Source organism: Danio rerio, chromosome 13 (assembly GCF_052040795.2).
Source record: "Danio rerio strain M-AB ecotype USA chromosome 13, GRCz13ab, whole genome shotgun sequence".
Taxonomy (NCBI): domain Eukaryota; kingdom Metazoa; phylum Chordata; class Actinopteri; order Cypriniformes; family Danionidae; genus Danio; species Danio rerio.
Genome location: NC_141033.1, coordinates 34,308,157 through 34,324,582, shown reverse-complemented (window position 1 = coordinate 34,324,582; position 16,426 = coordinate 34,308,157). Strand labels below are relative to the sequence as shown.

The 16,426-nt window shown below is 32.1% G+C and overlaps 1 protein-coding gene across 1 annotated transcript in view; it reads right to left on the bottom strand.

The window, feature by feature from the left end:
• prkcha (protein kinase C, eta, a) overlaps window positions 1–16,426 on the bottom strand; it is a 32,195-nt gene that overhangs the window by 2,442 nt on the left and 13,327 nt on the right. Inside the window, 5 exon segments of the mRNA NM_001123056.1 lie at window positions 2,410–2,598; window positions 5,590–5,728; window positions 7,947–8,101; window positions 12,834–13,007; window positions 13,607–13,747. Coding sequence (NP_001116528.1) covers window positions 2,410–2,598; window positions 5,590–5,728; window positions 7,947–8,101; window positions 12,834–13,007; window positions 13,607–13,747 — 798 coding nt within the window.

Sequence of the window (16,426 nt, the reverse complement as noted above, 5' to 3'; positions counted from 1 at the left end):
ACTCCTGTCCTTCTTCTGCAGCCGCCTAAAACCCAAACATTCACATGTACACACACACTCACTGCTCTCTTTCTCACTTTCTCTCTGTAAATCTGACACCATTAGGAAGCACAGCTGGGTACCAAACCTCATCGACTCGTTGTTCAGAAAGATCACTCAGTTTTTCAGAGCAAATCAATATTGAAAAATTAAAACCAAGGGTGGTATTAACATTAGTTTGAAGCTATAGACAATATTTCCATTCTGTAATATTTTTACAACTTAATTTTTATATTTAAAATATATGGTAACACTATAATAATTACACAATATTAATAATTAGTTAGGCATCAGCAAATAGTTATTGATTATCTGTTAAGTATTAACTCAATATTAATAGTCGATAGTAAGCAGCTGGAAAATACAGCCACAAATGCTGTGTTCTTGACTCATAAGCACATGTACAATGTGCTTAATGAATGTATTTTCATAATTTCTCTAAGTATTACAGTATTTACAAACTAGTTATTTAATAATAGTTGGTGCTGTTTTAAGATCATTCAGAATGCATAAGTAAATGATTAATAAACTCTTCAAATTAATACATCTTATTATTCAGGCATGTACTAATAGTTAATTTGCATATTACTAAATGCTTTATTGAGTCAACTTCATCCAGTTTTGTGACCTAATCTAAAGTTAGTACTATTTATGCTTGATAAATCCTGTATGAATGACAATTAAAGGCTCAGTTATATTCTAAACTGCAAAAAATAAAATAAATGACTTCATTCATTACTATAAATTTGAAGATACACAACTGTAAACTGTATTAAATGAAAAATAAATCTTTGCAATCTTAACTAAAATGAAGTTACTGTACAGTTTATACTTCACTAAATTACTTTGAAATATATCATAATATATTGTTAAATTATTATATTGTTGTTTATTTATCTAATTTCATTTAATTGGTATTATTTCTAATTGTATTTTAACACTCCTGTGTTTCGGCAATGTTTAAAGTTTACAGTCATTTTATTTTTTAGATGAGATTGCAAACATTTATTGTTCATTTGATACTGAGCCTTTAATTGCCATCTATAAGGGATTTACAAAGCATAAATTATCCTCCATTAGATTAGGTCACCAAACTGGATGACGTTGAGTTAAATATTATTAACATGCATGGTAACCATTACTACAGTATATGCCTGAATAATAAAATGCATAAATGGTGATTTAAATAGTGTATTAATCATTTACTAAATCATTTTGAATGATTCTAAAAGCCACCAACTACTCTTAAATACAAATAGTTTGTAAATAATGCAATACTGAATTTAGTAATGAACAATTAATAAGCAACAAAGTATGAAAATACAATTATTAAGCACATTATAAATGCGCTTCTGTCAAGAAGAGCATTTGTATCAGCAGTAATAAACTGCTTACTAACGTCTATTAACTATTTGCTTATGTTTAACAAATGCTTCATAGAGTGTAATTATAAAGTGTTACTGATGCCTCCATTCAAACAGCAAATTTCATTTTCTTTACTACTTGTTATAGCACCAAATATACATTAATAAACATCTCAGGTCTCATGTAATCACCAATCAATGCTTAATCAATAAAACAGATTGTAAACATTGTCACGTACAGTAGCATTACACTTCTGTCATTCAGTATCCATAGCTGTATCCATGGCTGTTGCATTATGGTAAATAATTAACATCTTAGGCGGTGATTGGTCAAAACTGTGATGCATTTATCCAATTAGCTTATCTACTTTTTCTTATATTGGTTTATATACACTTCTGGGTCGTCTGCATCAGATAAAACCACAGCAGTGCCAAAGGACTGAGGTCTGCCTTTCCATATATAGACTGCTTTTCAGCCACTCTATTGATCTATTCTTTGTAGGCCAATGTCATGCTGGATGACCCAGGTTTGAGTATTTTTCATCTCAGGCAAGTATCTTGACACTCTGCGGTAGAATTACTTGATTCAACAGGAGAATTTATTGGCCCTTTAATAATTTCACACTGCTCTGAGGGGGAAAATCCTTCCCATTATTACTCTTCCACATCGAAAGCAAATACTAAAGAGAATCTGAGAGTTGGGGGTTGTGCATGTGTGTGTGTGTACATTTGATGTGAAGCGCTTTATTTTTAGCTGCAGTCATGTGATAGCAGTGGATTGTGGATCGGGGCTAAATATAGTTATGTAAGAGGAGGAAAGCACATGAGAGACAGAAAGAGATCAGATGGGAGGTGTTTACTGTTTACTGATGTTCACTGTTGCATGAACTATGTTTTAGTTCACACCATATGCCTCCCACCAATCAGGACATATAAAAGCAGCCGTTGCTCTGTTCAAGCCAATTCATGTCTGTGTGACTTCAGGGCTCGTAAGTGAACAGCCTACCCCTTTCAGTATGTCGACAGCGTTTGTGCTGAGCCAGGATGCGTAGATGATCTCTTCCGTCAGGATGGACTCAAAAAGGTCATCCTCGTTCTCTGCCTCGAAGGGGGCGTGGCCTGAGAGCATCTCATAGAGCAGCACACCGAGAGCCCACCAATCAACCGACGGCCCGTACAGTAATTCCTGGAGAATCTGCAGGGCATATACAACAACATTTATTACACTGAGGAAATCCTGCCTTGTGTTTCTCTCTCTCTCTCTCTCTCTCTCTCTCACACTCACACACACACACACACACACACACACACACACACACACACACACACACACACACACACACACACACACACACACACACACACACACACACACACTTTGATCACACCAAAGAGCATCTCCTTACTTCATTATATAGTATTGTATTGCATATTTTGCAGGACATTAAACAAATTTTTTGCTTTAATTTTGTTGTAACTAATTAGTATTTTTGCATTTTCTATATAATATAATATAATATAATATAATATAATATAATATAATATAATATAATATAATATAATATAATATTCAAAGCTTTATATTAACACCGCCTATCCACAAAATGCGGCTAGATTTCAGCTGTGGCGGGTTAGACAGACACCTCCTTTGGCCACTTTGGCTGGTTGGAAATCATTTTTAAATTGTAGTTTTCTTAAAAGCAAGGTTTGACAATAAGCATGGCCTAATATTTGTGCAAATGTGATCTTAGAATCGAGAAGCAGCACGACAGACAAAAATAACTGTGTTCGCGCAAGCAAAACAGCAAAAAGAAAGGTAAATACTGAACCAGTGGATGATCACTCATGCGCACAGGTGATGTGATACGTGCGACTGTTAAATAGCGTGCACGCTCCCGTTTACTTGCGCAAAGCAACATTGCCCAAAGGAAGTGCAACTGGTACAATCGGTACCCTTTGAAATAGACTGGGAAAAAGAGCAATGATCGTGCACCCACACTCCTGCTGCTTTCAAGAGCTCAAGATTTACAAAAAAAAACACATTCCTTTCTAAGAAGCAGCAGTCACTGCTTTGATTTCAATTATTCTTTGAACAGATTATTAACAAGCCTATATTAACCGTGTGCGTGAACATCCTTTCATGATTAAACACGATATGTTTCACCTGCTTTTTTTTTTTTTTGCTCACAGTTATTTTTGTTAATATGATTAAATTATTGTTTTACAATAACATTGCTTTAATGGGAGATAACTCCCCGTTTATGTGTAGTTAACTGGTGATTTGGGACTTTAAGCCAGGACAAATTACTGTGCATATTTTAGATACATGACAATTTATTTTTTTAAATGTAATGTTTTTTTAAAGAAAAGTTTAGTTGAATTAAAAAGTGAACCTGTGGAACTATATTTTCCTTGTTTTTACACAAAAATTGTGGCTGAGAAATAGTTATTTGGTGTGGTCAGAGATAAATTTGGTAAATCCTTAGTTTTGAGCCCTGAAAAGTCATGTGAAATTAAAACTAATTGCATAGCGACAACCCATTTCCTCATGCACACTGAGCAAGCTAATACACAATACACAAAAATAGTTGAATGAGGAACATCTAAATCAAGTAATTTTTGCATAAAAAGTCAAATTTATGCATAAAAAATATATTTCCCAACAAGAAAAGTGTGTCTAGTGAAAATTGTGAGGGGCTAGTAATGTTGAAAATCTATTAGCCACAGTGGATGGTGATCTAAAAAAGTTAATGTCAAGCCCTGATAATCATATCATACCATATCATGTTATTAATTTTTCTTTGGATTAGCCCCGTATTTATCTGGGGTCACCACATCGAAATTAACCGCTAACAATTACAGCATATGGCCTTCCAGCCACAACCCAGTACTGGGAAACACCCATCCACACTCACATTCACACATTACAGCCATTTTGTTGTATATTATATTATATGATATTACATTACATTACATTACATTACATTACATTACATTACATTAAATTATATTATATTATATTATATTATATTATATTATATTATATTATATTATATTATATTATATTATATTATATTACTCATTCATTCATTCTTGTCGGCTTAGCCCCTTTATTAATCCGGGGTCGCCACAGCGGAATGAACTGCCAACTATATTATATTATATTATATTATATTATATTATATTATATTATATTATATTATATTATATTATATTATATTATATTATATTATCTCCTTTTTTCGTTTATCTACTATTTAAGTAATAATAGTTAATAATAAATTATTTTTCAGATTTTTTTTTATTTTAAAATGCTTATTTAATGGACTTGTTACATATTGTATTTACTTATTAAGTAGTACTCTGTAGTTTGCATGTTAAATGTGGAATTAAATTGCTTCAAGGACATCATAAAATAAAGCATAACCAAAAACTGTTTTTTCAGTTACACACCTTACTTTGCCTTATTCCCTTCTTTATCAGGAGACACACTAAAGTGTAAAACTGCCAATTACTCTGAAACAGATTTTACTGGTGAATGTGCTTCCTGCCACAACAAAGTGCAATGATAGATGCAACCCCCAATGCTGCAAAACACCCACACTCTCCAATTAACACACACTCACACATATGATCAATATACACTACCGGTCAAGAGTTTGAAGTCAGTAAGATTTTTGAATGTTTTATTATTATTATTATTATTATTATTATTATTATTATTATTACTACTACTACTACTACTACTACTACTATTATAGTTATAATTTGATTTAAATTAAATTATAATTAAGAGTTATAATTTCATTTGAAACTACATACAATAACTAATAAATAAATATTGAATAAATAAGCATTTAACAATTTACATTATTTACATTGAACAAATGCCACCTTGATGAAAAAAAAAACAAAAACAAAAAAACGACCCCAAACTTTTGACCGGTAGTTTATGTATAATTCATAAACATTGTAGCATCAAAACAGATCTATTAGTGTGTTATAGGTAGAAGCAAATCATTTTACTGAATGTGAACAGCTCTAAGCTGAATGCTCAATTTGGCACCTCGTCCTTCATCTCTATACAGTGTGAAAACAGCCTAACACGTGATTGTTCTAGATGTCTGTGATGCATAAATTGCATAATTCGTGTGCACTTCAGAACATGGTGGAGCGTTTGATTCACCTCTGGTGCAATGTAATCTGGGGTTCCACAGAAGGTTCCAGTCACAATACCGTCAAACATCCCTTCCTTACACATGCCGAAATCAGCCAGTTTACAATGACCATCCTTATCCAGCAAAACATTATCCAGCTTTAGATCCCTGAAGTAATAGACATATACAAAAAACAATATGAATACAGAACATAAGAGCAGCATGTGCGAGGGAGAAAGATATTATGTTAATGACTTTCTTTTTCTGTAAATCACTACTGCATAAAAAACCTCTTCTTGTTGTTGTAATCTTTCTATAAGAAAAATTACAAATGGCACTGCATGCCAAAGTAGTTGCTCACCTCACACACACACCAACACACATTTAATCGAAGCCTTGCTTATACTTAGTCATAAATTTTTTGTACTTCCACAGCATCTGCATGAGCGCTGATATTGTGCCATTTGTCCATTTATAGAATTGATGCAAGCTCATATTTTGCTTCCTGTTTCTGTGCTGTTGCTGTTTCCGAGTCAAAGCAGAGCTACGACACAGCTTTAAGGGTCTGTGCACTTAAAGCTTTGTAAACATGGAAACGGTGACGTTTAGCTTCATAGTGTTAATAAACCTCAGAGGACGCAGAAGTAGAAGTGGCAATTAAAAAAGAAAGAGGAAGGAAGACACCTGAGAATTCAAAGAAAATACACTTATAGGGAGAGATCAAGCGAGAAACTGAATTTCTGAGATAATTTGCTCCCCTCATGCTGCTCCAAACACATTTGACTTTCCTGTCACTGAGCACAAACATAGAAAGAGAATTGATGCATATCAAGGACAGAGATAGTCCTAGAGCATCCATCTAAACGTTAAGTTTTAGGTTTAAGTGAAGAATATCAAGCATGTTTCAGTGTCTCAAATACGATTCGAATGAAAAGAATAATAAACATTTTTGGGTGTTAGTATCAATACGTTAGTTATTACTTGCCCTTTACTCATAGTAAAACCTATTTGACTTTCTTTTGTTAAACACAAAAGATATTTTGAAGCAAGCAGGAAACCATTTAAGGGTCACAAAACACCAAAACACATTTTTTGAGCTGATGACAGCCATATATGTGTCCCATGCTGCTAAAAACACTATTAGGACACATATATTTCACTAAACAGTAAAAATTGGTTGTTTTTTCGTTATTTCAAGCAAATTACTATAGCAGATAATGGTTACATGTTATTTTAAGCTTTCTCTAAAATTCCTTTTTTGTGTTCAACAGAAAAAGAAAATTATAAAGGTTTAAAACCACATGAGGAAAAGTAATTAGTGAGTAGATTTTCATTTTTGGTTGAAATATTTGTTTAAAACTGTATACAAGTTAGTGTGCTCAAAAACATTGACAAAACTCTGATTTTGAACATTTAAATATGTTGATTCTAGATTCCACTAATAAGAATCAACTTTTCAAGACATCACAGAGCAGTTCAACATTTAATAAGATGTTTTGAACATTCAAGCGCTCTCTAGTATTTGTTTTGTGTAAGTGTTCAAGCTGAAGTTGATCAAATATTCATATGCAACCAACCGTTATTTAGGCATGGGACGATAACTGTTTTAAGGTATAGCGTGGTTAGGAAAAGTCAAGGTTTTAAAACCACCAAAATATTCTGTTACAGTATATCATTCGTACAATTCTTTTTCCAGTTTTGTTTTAAGATTTTTAGGACAATAGTATTTCCTGCTGATGCTGTTTTTTTTTTTATTGTAATGAAATATGTGTTTCTAAAACTAATGAAGACAGCAAAAGTCAATGATTCATTTGAATGATTTAGCCTGACATGTTTACTGCTCCAATATATTATACATTTTTCTCAAAATAAAATATATCATGTTCAAAGAGGAAAAAAATAAATATAAAAATTATATATTTTAATCACAAAATCGTAAAACTGTGTTTTTTTTATCCAAGGTTATCATACTGTCAGAATTATTATTATTATTAGAATTAAAAATAAAATTAGAATTATATTATCATAAAAATGCATACAAAAAATCCAAATAGTAGCCGACACAGTGTTCATCTTAAGTTTATTATTTTAAAAAAATGCAGGAATGAGCCTCCCAAATTTCTGGATACTGAAACATACTGTCCTGTATTTGAAGCTGATAAAACTAATCATTGCTAATATAGACTGCAGCAGCTAGAATGAATAAAATAAACAAAACACAAACAAACTGGCTAGTTTTAAAAAGTGGAGAATCTTCTCTATAAATCCCATCTCCTCTTTTTGTTTCAGCTGAAATGAAGTCCCACACAGAACAGCTGCACATTACAAGGCACTTTAGGTCATGGCACCTTAATTTTTGTTTGGAGTGCATTTGTGCGTAACTAACCTGTATACAATCCCCTTGCTGTGGAGGAATATGAGCGCAGATGTGATCTCCGCTGTGTAAAATCTGGCTCGGTTCTCCTCAAACTTTCTGGATTTCTGAATATGAAACATCAGATCTCCTCCATTCACAAACTCCATTACGAAAAACAAACGCTCCTGTGAAAAGATTAGGAAATTAAGATGCAGATTTACTCATCAGCAAAAATTTAATTAAACCTACAACACAATAAGGAAATTCACCTCTTTACAAGAAAAATCAAGTAGTTGATGGTTAACCTTGCAAGCCATGACCATTAGAAGATTCATGGGAGAAAGATATCATAAATACTGGAGAAAGAAGACCGCAGGAAACATGGGATTATGGAATTGAGAGGTTTGGAGGGTAATCTAAAACGAAGAGCATCATAAGTTTGAAATGACAGAACTAAGTCTCTGCTTGAGTTCAGCTCTGCCTATACATCAAACTGAAAGACCGCACACTGAGAGACCACCCGCAGCCACTTTTCTGACCATGATGCATGCTGCACAGAAAACACTTGTGAAATGCAATCATTTTTTAGTTCTTCAAATAATCAGAAGTGTAAGGCTTTGGAAGTTGTCTCCCCTGAGAGGTATGGATTTGTGGAGTAACTGCTTTTTTTTATAAATGACATCAGTTTGTCATAGAAGAATATTTTACTTCGACCATCAAAAAGGAGTCATTCTGTGCATGGAGCAGAAGGCCTGTATGTTTAAAAGTCTTATCTGGTTATTGCAAAACATATTTTTTATATTAATTTAATTACAATTTTCTATGCCATTAATGCAATAAAGTAAAGTAAAAAGTTAATCAAGCAGTATTGGCATTAAATTATTGATATTAAAGGGCACCTATGATGAAATCATCTTTTTGAAGCTGTTTGGACAGAACTGTGTGCAGTTACAGTGTGTCCACAGTCATATTGGGGTGATATAAAGACAATAAGCCTCTTCTTTTTTTTTTTTTTTTAATATCCTGATGTTAAAATAGGATCCAAATCCCTCCCATTTTGAGGCCCACTGCAACATGATGTAGGAGTAACTGTTTCTTTGCCCACTGAATTGAATGACAGCCGCTTATTAACATGTCTCTGAAGTAATGCGTCTAATCATATCAACAAAACAAAATGTGTGCATAGCAACTGGGATTAAAAGATCTGTTCGGCTCTCTGTGATCATAAATCATCATCAAATGTGACCAAGAATGAGTTTTACAAGTTTAAAAGTTTTTAAATCGGTGCATATTTGTAATGAATTACAGCGATTTTATTGTATTTACTTTATAACCACAGGTGCATGTCAGTACAATTATAAAAGAAGATGCCGGTTTGTGGACGTTAAATCAGGTTTTTTTTGTACATTAATATAACTTGTATCCTGTCACATTTGATGTGCAAAAACAGTGCAAAGTTAAATGCGCGCACTGTCTGTGTGTGACTCATCATTGCAGAAAGGCTTGAATTAACTCCACAACAAATACATCAAATAATAATTGGGAAAGTTCTTACTGTAGTATTTCTCACAATTGTTACTTGAGATCTGCTTCCTTTATGTCTGTCACTGTGCTGCTTATCTGACGCAGCTAAGGCGGAGATTGAGGCACACTCTGACAGCCATGTGGGAACAGTGGGTGGGGAAAACTAGCATTAAAGACACAGGCAACAAGAACTGCTACATAGTGTTAAGAGCAGAAAAGTCCAGTATTCTGAACGGTATGATAAATAATCTGATAGGTGTTTTGAGCTGAATCTTTACTGACACATTCTGGAGACACAAAGGACTTATTTTAAATTTGGAAAAAGGGGTCAAATAGGTGCCCTTTAAAGACAAAAACAATGTGACATGATAAATTGAATTTACTCATTATAATTAAAAATACAGCTAAATTGTAAAAATCCTATTATTAGACAAAACTATAAAGATAATTTTAATGTGTTATACTATATAATAGTATTTTGACAATGTGGATACTTTACAAAGATAATTTATGTAATATATGCATTATTTAGAGTTGAAATAATAATATTGTTTTTATTAATATTCTAAATCAGTTTTATATTATATAATTTTTATATACATTTCGTATTTTTGTCTTTTTTTAACCTCTTAAAGTCAAGTGCTATTTTAGGCTTTCCGCCTGGATTTTGCCAACCCAGAAACTAAAGATTCCCAAATCCACATGCAGAGGTGTAAATGCAAAAGTTTGATATCATTTTAAAGAAAACCCTTTGAATTTTCATAAAACATTATTGAAAGGGATTAAAATATTTGTATATGTTGTCGGTTTATGTAATAAACCTCTCCAAAAAAGAGGTGCTTTTTTATTTGTAAACTCAAATTTGAAAGTGTACCTTTTAGGTTCTGTGTGGTCTAGATTGCTTTAAATAATTTTGTTGGTGCCTGAACATGTCAGTAATCATTGAAAAAAAAGAAAAATGTCTTGATCATAATCTATGCAAAAGTTATTATATTCCAACTGATGAGAGAACGGAACCACTTATGGGGGTATTGGGCCGGTACGGACCTTTAAAATTTAAAGAATGTAAAAGTAAATGTCACGGACCCAGTCCTGGGTACACATAGATTTAAAAAATTCACACAATTACATTTTGTACAGCTTTTATCATTTTAATATTTCAATACAATATTATTTTAATAACTTATATATTATTTCAATTAACATTTAAATTTGATTTCAAATAATATTTTTGTTTTACAGTTTTAGTTTTGCATTATCTTTGTACATTGTGTAAAATTAAATAAAAAAATTGTGAAATTGCATGAATTTTTTATTGTATGAATAATTGTTAAAATTCAATGACAAAAATGTAATCTCAAAACTTTAACACTACTTGCATGCAACAGATCTCATTAATGTTGTTTAGATTAAAAAATAAAATAAAATAAAACAGCTAAAAGCAAGTTTAGCCGTCTATGCTCATGAAAAAACGCTAGTGCTATTAATGCATTATAGGCAGCAATTTGTTTCCATACTAATCTATGATCCATTTCAAATTCACCCTACCCTAAATGACCCATAAAATCCTAAGTGTGGTTGGCTTATTTTCATCAATCCACTGTTTACATCTTGCCTAAATAAGCAGCTCTTCGCCAGAAGAGGTGAAGAGGACCAGATAAGGACCAAACAAACGGCTCGGCACATCCACTAATGACCAAATCCATCACATTAACAAACACAGACACGCACATTCACTGCGCAACAGCCCCACACACCGCAGGCCTGCTGAGATCATCGATTTTGACCACCACATTGCGGCCTATCTGACGTCGCGTGGCCCCAGAGGGTCATGGATGTGCTTTGTATGTCGCTCACGTGTAGAGCTTTAAGAGATTGATTGTGTGTGTCAGGCCTGTAAAGAAGGCCGGTTCATAAATTGCTTTCTCATTACATACGCACTTTACACACGGCAGCGAGACCTTGAGGATGTTCCCCCACATCCATGTTCATGCGGATCTGCAGTAATAAATCCTCAGAGATCATCAAGTTAGATCTGAAATCATTGTGAAGTCAGAGTCTCTAAATCCTTTTGCAATCTGTGTGTGTGTGGGTTTTTTTTAAAGCCTTGCATGCACAGTCATTACATTCGGTAGTTCTCAATATTTGCCAAGATGAGTAAAAACTACAATGGCTCTTCATTCTTTTCTACTTTATTCTATAAATCCTTTTTTTGCTCTTATTTGTGTACAAAATATGAATATTATCTTTAATTTAAAAAAAAAAGAATATTACATTTCTTTTAAAAAAATAAGAACGATACATATTCTTGCTTACCTGGCGATTCAGCATACTTCTATTGACCTTATTTGTAAGTTGCTTTGGATAAAAGCAATTAAAGTGAGCATTGAATGAGCACTGAATAATTGAAAATCCAATGTTACAGTCCCATTTCACATGTAAATACTATGTAGTTATCATTACATAAACTGGGTAATATCCAGGCAAATCTACCCCTAAAGATAATCCTAACCCACTTCATATTACCCAGTATGTTATTAGGCAATTATATGGCTAAGTACATATACTGTAAGATAAAATGCAACCTTTAATTTATTACTGAATGCAACCATGTGTGTCTCAGTGGAGCCTGTGTAATTGTGAACGCTTTAAATCTGTTAAGGGATTCTGTGTTGACCTCTGACTTGAGCTATTCTGTGGGCTTCAGGCAAACACGCAAGCAGATTATAGTGGACGTCCAACTTCTCGCAACACGCACAGAGGGAAATTACAAACAGAGAAAATGTAAAGCCGAATGCAGCCTGGATTGAAACATATTTATGAAGCCTGAGATGCTAAACTCGCTACTGCCCTCTGCTTGTGATGTGACGATAGCAAGGTCTCACATACAACATAATATACAGTATATATACACATCCAAAACTGTCTTTTCAACCAAAAAAATGTTGTGGGTTAAACACACAAAAAGGGATTATCATGATTATTTTGTTTCAGCTATAGTTTTTTGTTTTTTTTTTAACTCTTGAATTGTTGGTAACTGTTGTCTTTATCATTATGTTTGATTTTATGAATCACAATGGACCACACTATCTTCTACAGATAAAACATGGTTGGCCTGAGGGGGAGTAAACTAACAGCAAATTAATATTCTTCATAAACTATCCCTTTGACCAAAGTCAATATGGCATGTTCTTCATATTTTAATTGTTTAAATAAGCTAATGTCTTTAACAGCAAATATAGTGCAAATCTACTGGGAATTGTTTATTTATTCATTTGAATATTAGTTTTTCACTATGTTAGCTTTCTAAGTCATGAGTAGCTTTTAAAATCAATATATTTGTAAAGACCCAATTATCTGGTTTATCCGTGTGTGTGTGTCTCTCTCTCTCACCGGTGTCTGGAAGCAGCAGTAGAGCTGGGTGAGGTAAGGATGAGTGGAAGCGAGAGATAACACTCGTTTTTCTGTCATAGTGCACTCCACATCATCATCCTGCAGTATGATGTCTTTCTTCAGGATTTTTACTGCAAACACCTGATCTGACCCGTTCAGCCGGACCAACATCACCTATTTACATAAAGCACAACAGACACATTAAATGCATGTTAAGCATATTTGCTTTGGTTGTTAAAGGTCAGATTCTCTTTTTTCACACAAAATTTTAGCATAATATTTTAAAATAACAATGCACAGCCAACTAAGACACTGTTTAGAACTCATTTTTAATGCAAGGACCTATATACATAAAAATTATATATATATACATCAATTAATCAAGTTAGTAGAATTGCAATATCATATTATACTGTATTATGTTGCTATGATATGTTATGCTTTGTTATGTAAAGCTAAATTATTCACTTAAGTTTCAATTTACTATGATCTTTTATGTAAAGCTGCTTTGACATAATCTACACTGTAAAAGCGCTATACAAATAAAGGTGAATTGAATTAAATTGAATTTTATTCAAGTGGGTGATTGAAACATGCATTTTTTTATAGGATATAATATTCACAGTTGAATAATATAGAACAAAAACATGGTGTGATCCTGATTCCCTGAGGAATATGATGAATCACCTGTGCTTGATGACTTCTTCACTGTTAGTTTTGATGAATGTGTCTGCTAAAGGATTAATGGAAAAGCTATATTCTTGAACACAGACCTTGCCAAAGCTGCCTTTTCCCAACACCTGCAACAATGTGAAGTTGGAGATTCCCAGTTTCAGACACTGCTCTTTTTTAGACTGCCCTCGTTCTCCTCTAACACTCAGTGTCCGGGACTGAGCGTCCAAACCTGCAAGACCCTGAGAAATGAAAAAAGGTGAATTATATATTATATATCTATATCTAATACTTGGTTCTAATTTGCCTCACTTAGTATTTTTTACCCAAAATGTTCAGCACCTGAACAAGCATAAAGTCCCATTAAAGAGTTACAGTGCTCAGCATATATAAGTACACTACTTACAAATCTTTCATTTAAATTCATATTTTTAATAGAAGGCTATACAATACCATATTTGCATATATTTGCACATACATTAGATTAGACAGTACTGAAGGCAAATCTGGAGCTTACCTAACAAAATAACTTATGATAAAGGTCCAAAAACTAGTACACCCAAATTTATGTTATAGAAAAAATAAAATATTTTTTAAAGAGGAAAAATCAAGAAACAAAAAAAATGAAATATTTAGTTGAAATTTTGTAGATTGTAATTTTTTTGCAATATTTTTTTTAATTTAATTGTATTATTTCTCAATTTCTAAATATGTTGGGTGATTAAATTAATTAATTTATTTTCTTTTCAACTTAGTCCCTTGACTAAATTATTATTGTAAAAAAATCTGTTTAATAAATCTGTTTTGTTTAAATGCACCAAAATTGCCTATATTCACTGAGAAATGGATGAAAATATAAATTTTCAAAATGGGGTGTACTCAATTATGCTGAGCACTGTAAGTTCTGTGAATGATTTACTGACAATTTGCAGACAAATTTTCCACTACAGCACATTTGTTTGTTCAGTCATTGCCACATCAGTAATGTATTGTTATTTTATGGCATGATCAACATATATAAAAACATTACATGATAAAAACAACTTCATATTTTAATTAAATATGATACACAAAGAAATATATAAATAGATATAAATAAATACAATTTACAGAAAATCTATATTAAAAGTTAAATATGATTTTTTTAATTCAATATTTGATAAATAACTTAAAATTCTGGTAACACTTTGAAATGATGGTTCAGTAGTTAATGTTAGTTTATGTATTTACTAGCATTAACAAACAAATAGTAATACATTTATTACTGTAATTATTCCTATTTGTTAACATTAGTTAATGTTATTTAAGTTAAACAATGTTCGTTTATGTTAACTCACTGTGCATCCGCTGATGTTAACAGGCACAACTTTGGATTTGAAAAATGCATTAGCTATAATTAATAAATCCTTTACAAGATTATTCATACTTAAATAAATACATTACCTAACATAAACTAATGGACCTTTATTCTAAAGTTTTACCAACATTCTTTCTGTTGATACCTTTTTTTAAAACATCCATCAAGTGTTTTCACTATAATAATCTTGTCTAATACTACTTAAACTTTCACATTCTAATAAAACGTTTAATGGTGAAAGCAGCTTGACAGTAATTACATGTTAGTGGTGCTTCATTATATTCAATAAACACAAACTAGTCAACCTAGAGTGATCCATTCGGGATCAGGTATAAACAGTCTGTTCATGCTCGGTCCTAAAAATAAAATATTTCATATATATTCGGGTTGATTTCTTGTAGCCAATGCAGCACGTAAAGCAGCACTAATTAGTTTGAAAACAAAGAGTGTATAATATACTGTATAAACAGCGCCAAGGAAATTATGTTAAGACATGCCTTTCTGACTACCATAAATCACACTCGATGACTTCAATACTCTTCCCCACAAATTGTGTCAAAAAGTGTCTCAAATAACTATGTGTGCTTATCCATAATGCATTTAGAAAATACTAGTGTTTTTACATAAAAATGAGAGTTGATGCCGCCCCAATCTTTTGATACTATTTATTCTCTCGACATTTTAGTGCTACTTCCCTTAATCTCTATGTTTACTTCCTAAAGTTTTGCTTGACATCAGCCATGTGAAAGCTATGTCAATCATGCACATTAAACTAAGGAAGATTTAACCCATTATTGCCTGCTCTACCGAATGGTTGACCATATTTGAATGTTTTAAATAATGACTGTTAAAGAAATTTAAAGATTTATATTATAAATATGTTATATGTTATGTTATGTTATGTTATAAATAATGGTTTACACTACACAGCAAAATCAAACACACATCCTGTTGCACTACTACACTCGATTTTGGTTTTATTGTAAAAATATATATTTTAGAAAGCGTGTTAAATGAGAATTTGAAATATTTTATGGCATACTTAAGAAAATAAAGATAATTTTGTATTCAAATATGTTTTATTTATATTTTTTTCTTTTCAAATAAATTGGTCTTACACTTCATATTTTTTCTGATATTCATAGTATATGTATTAATTCGGTAACACTTTACAATAAGGTTCATTAGTTAATGCATTTACTAACATGAACTAATCATGAACAACACATGTACAGCATTTATTAAACATAACTAAACATTTACTAATGAATTATCAACATCCAAGTCCATGCTTGTTAACATTAGTTAATGCACCATAAGTTAACATGAACTAACGATGAACTACTGTATTTTCATTAACTAACGTTAACTAACATGAACAAATACAGTAGTAGATGTATTGTTCATTGTTTGTTCATGTAAATAAATGCATTAATTAACATTAACTAATGAACCTTATTGTAAAGTGTGGCCAATAATTCTGGTACTTTTACCATACACCGACATATCTACCATTTGGTAGAGGTTGATATTTTAGAAATTTAAGAAATGCAATCCAATTTTT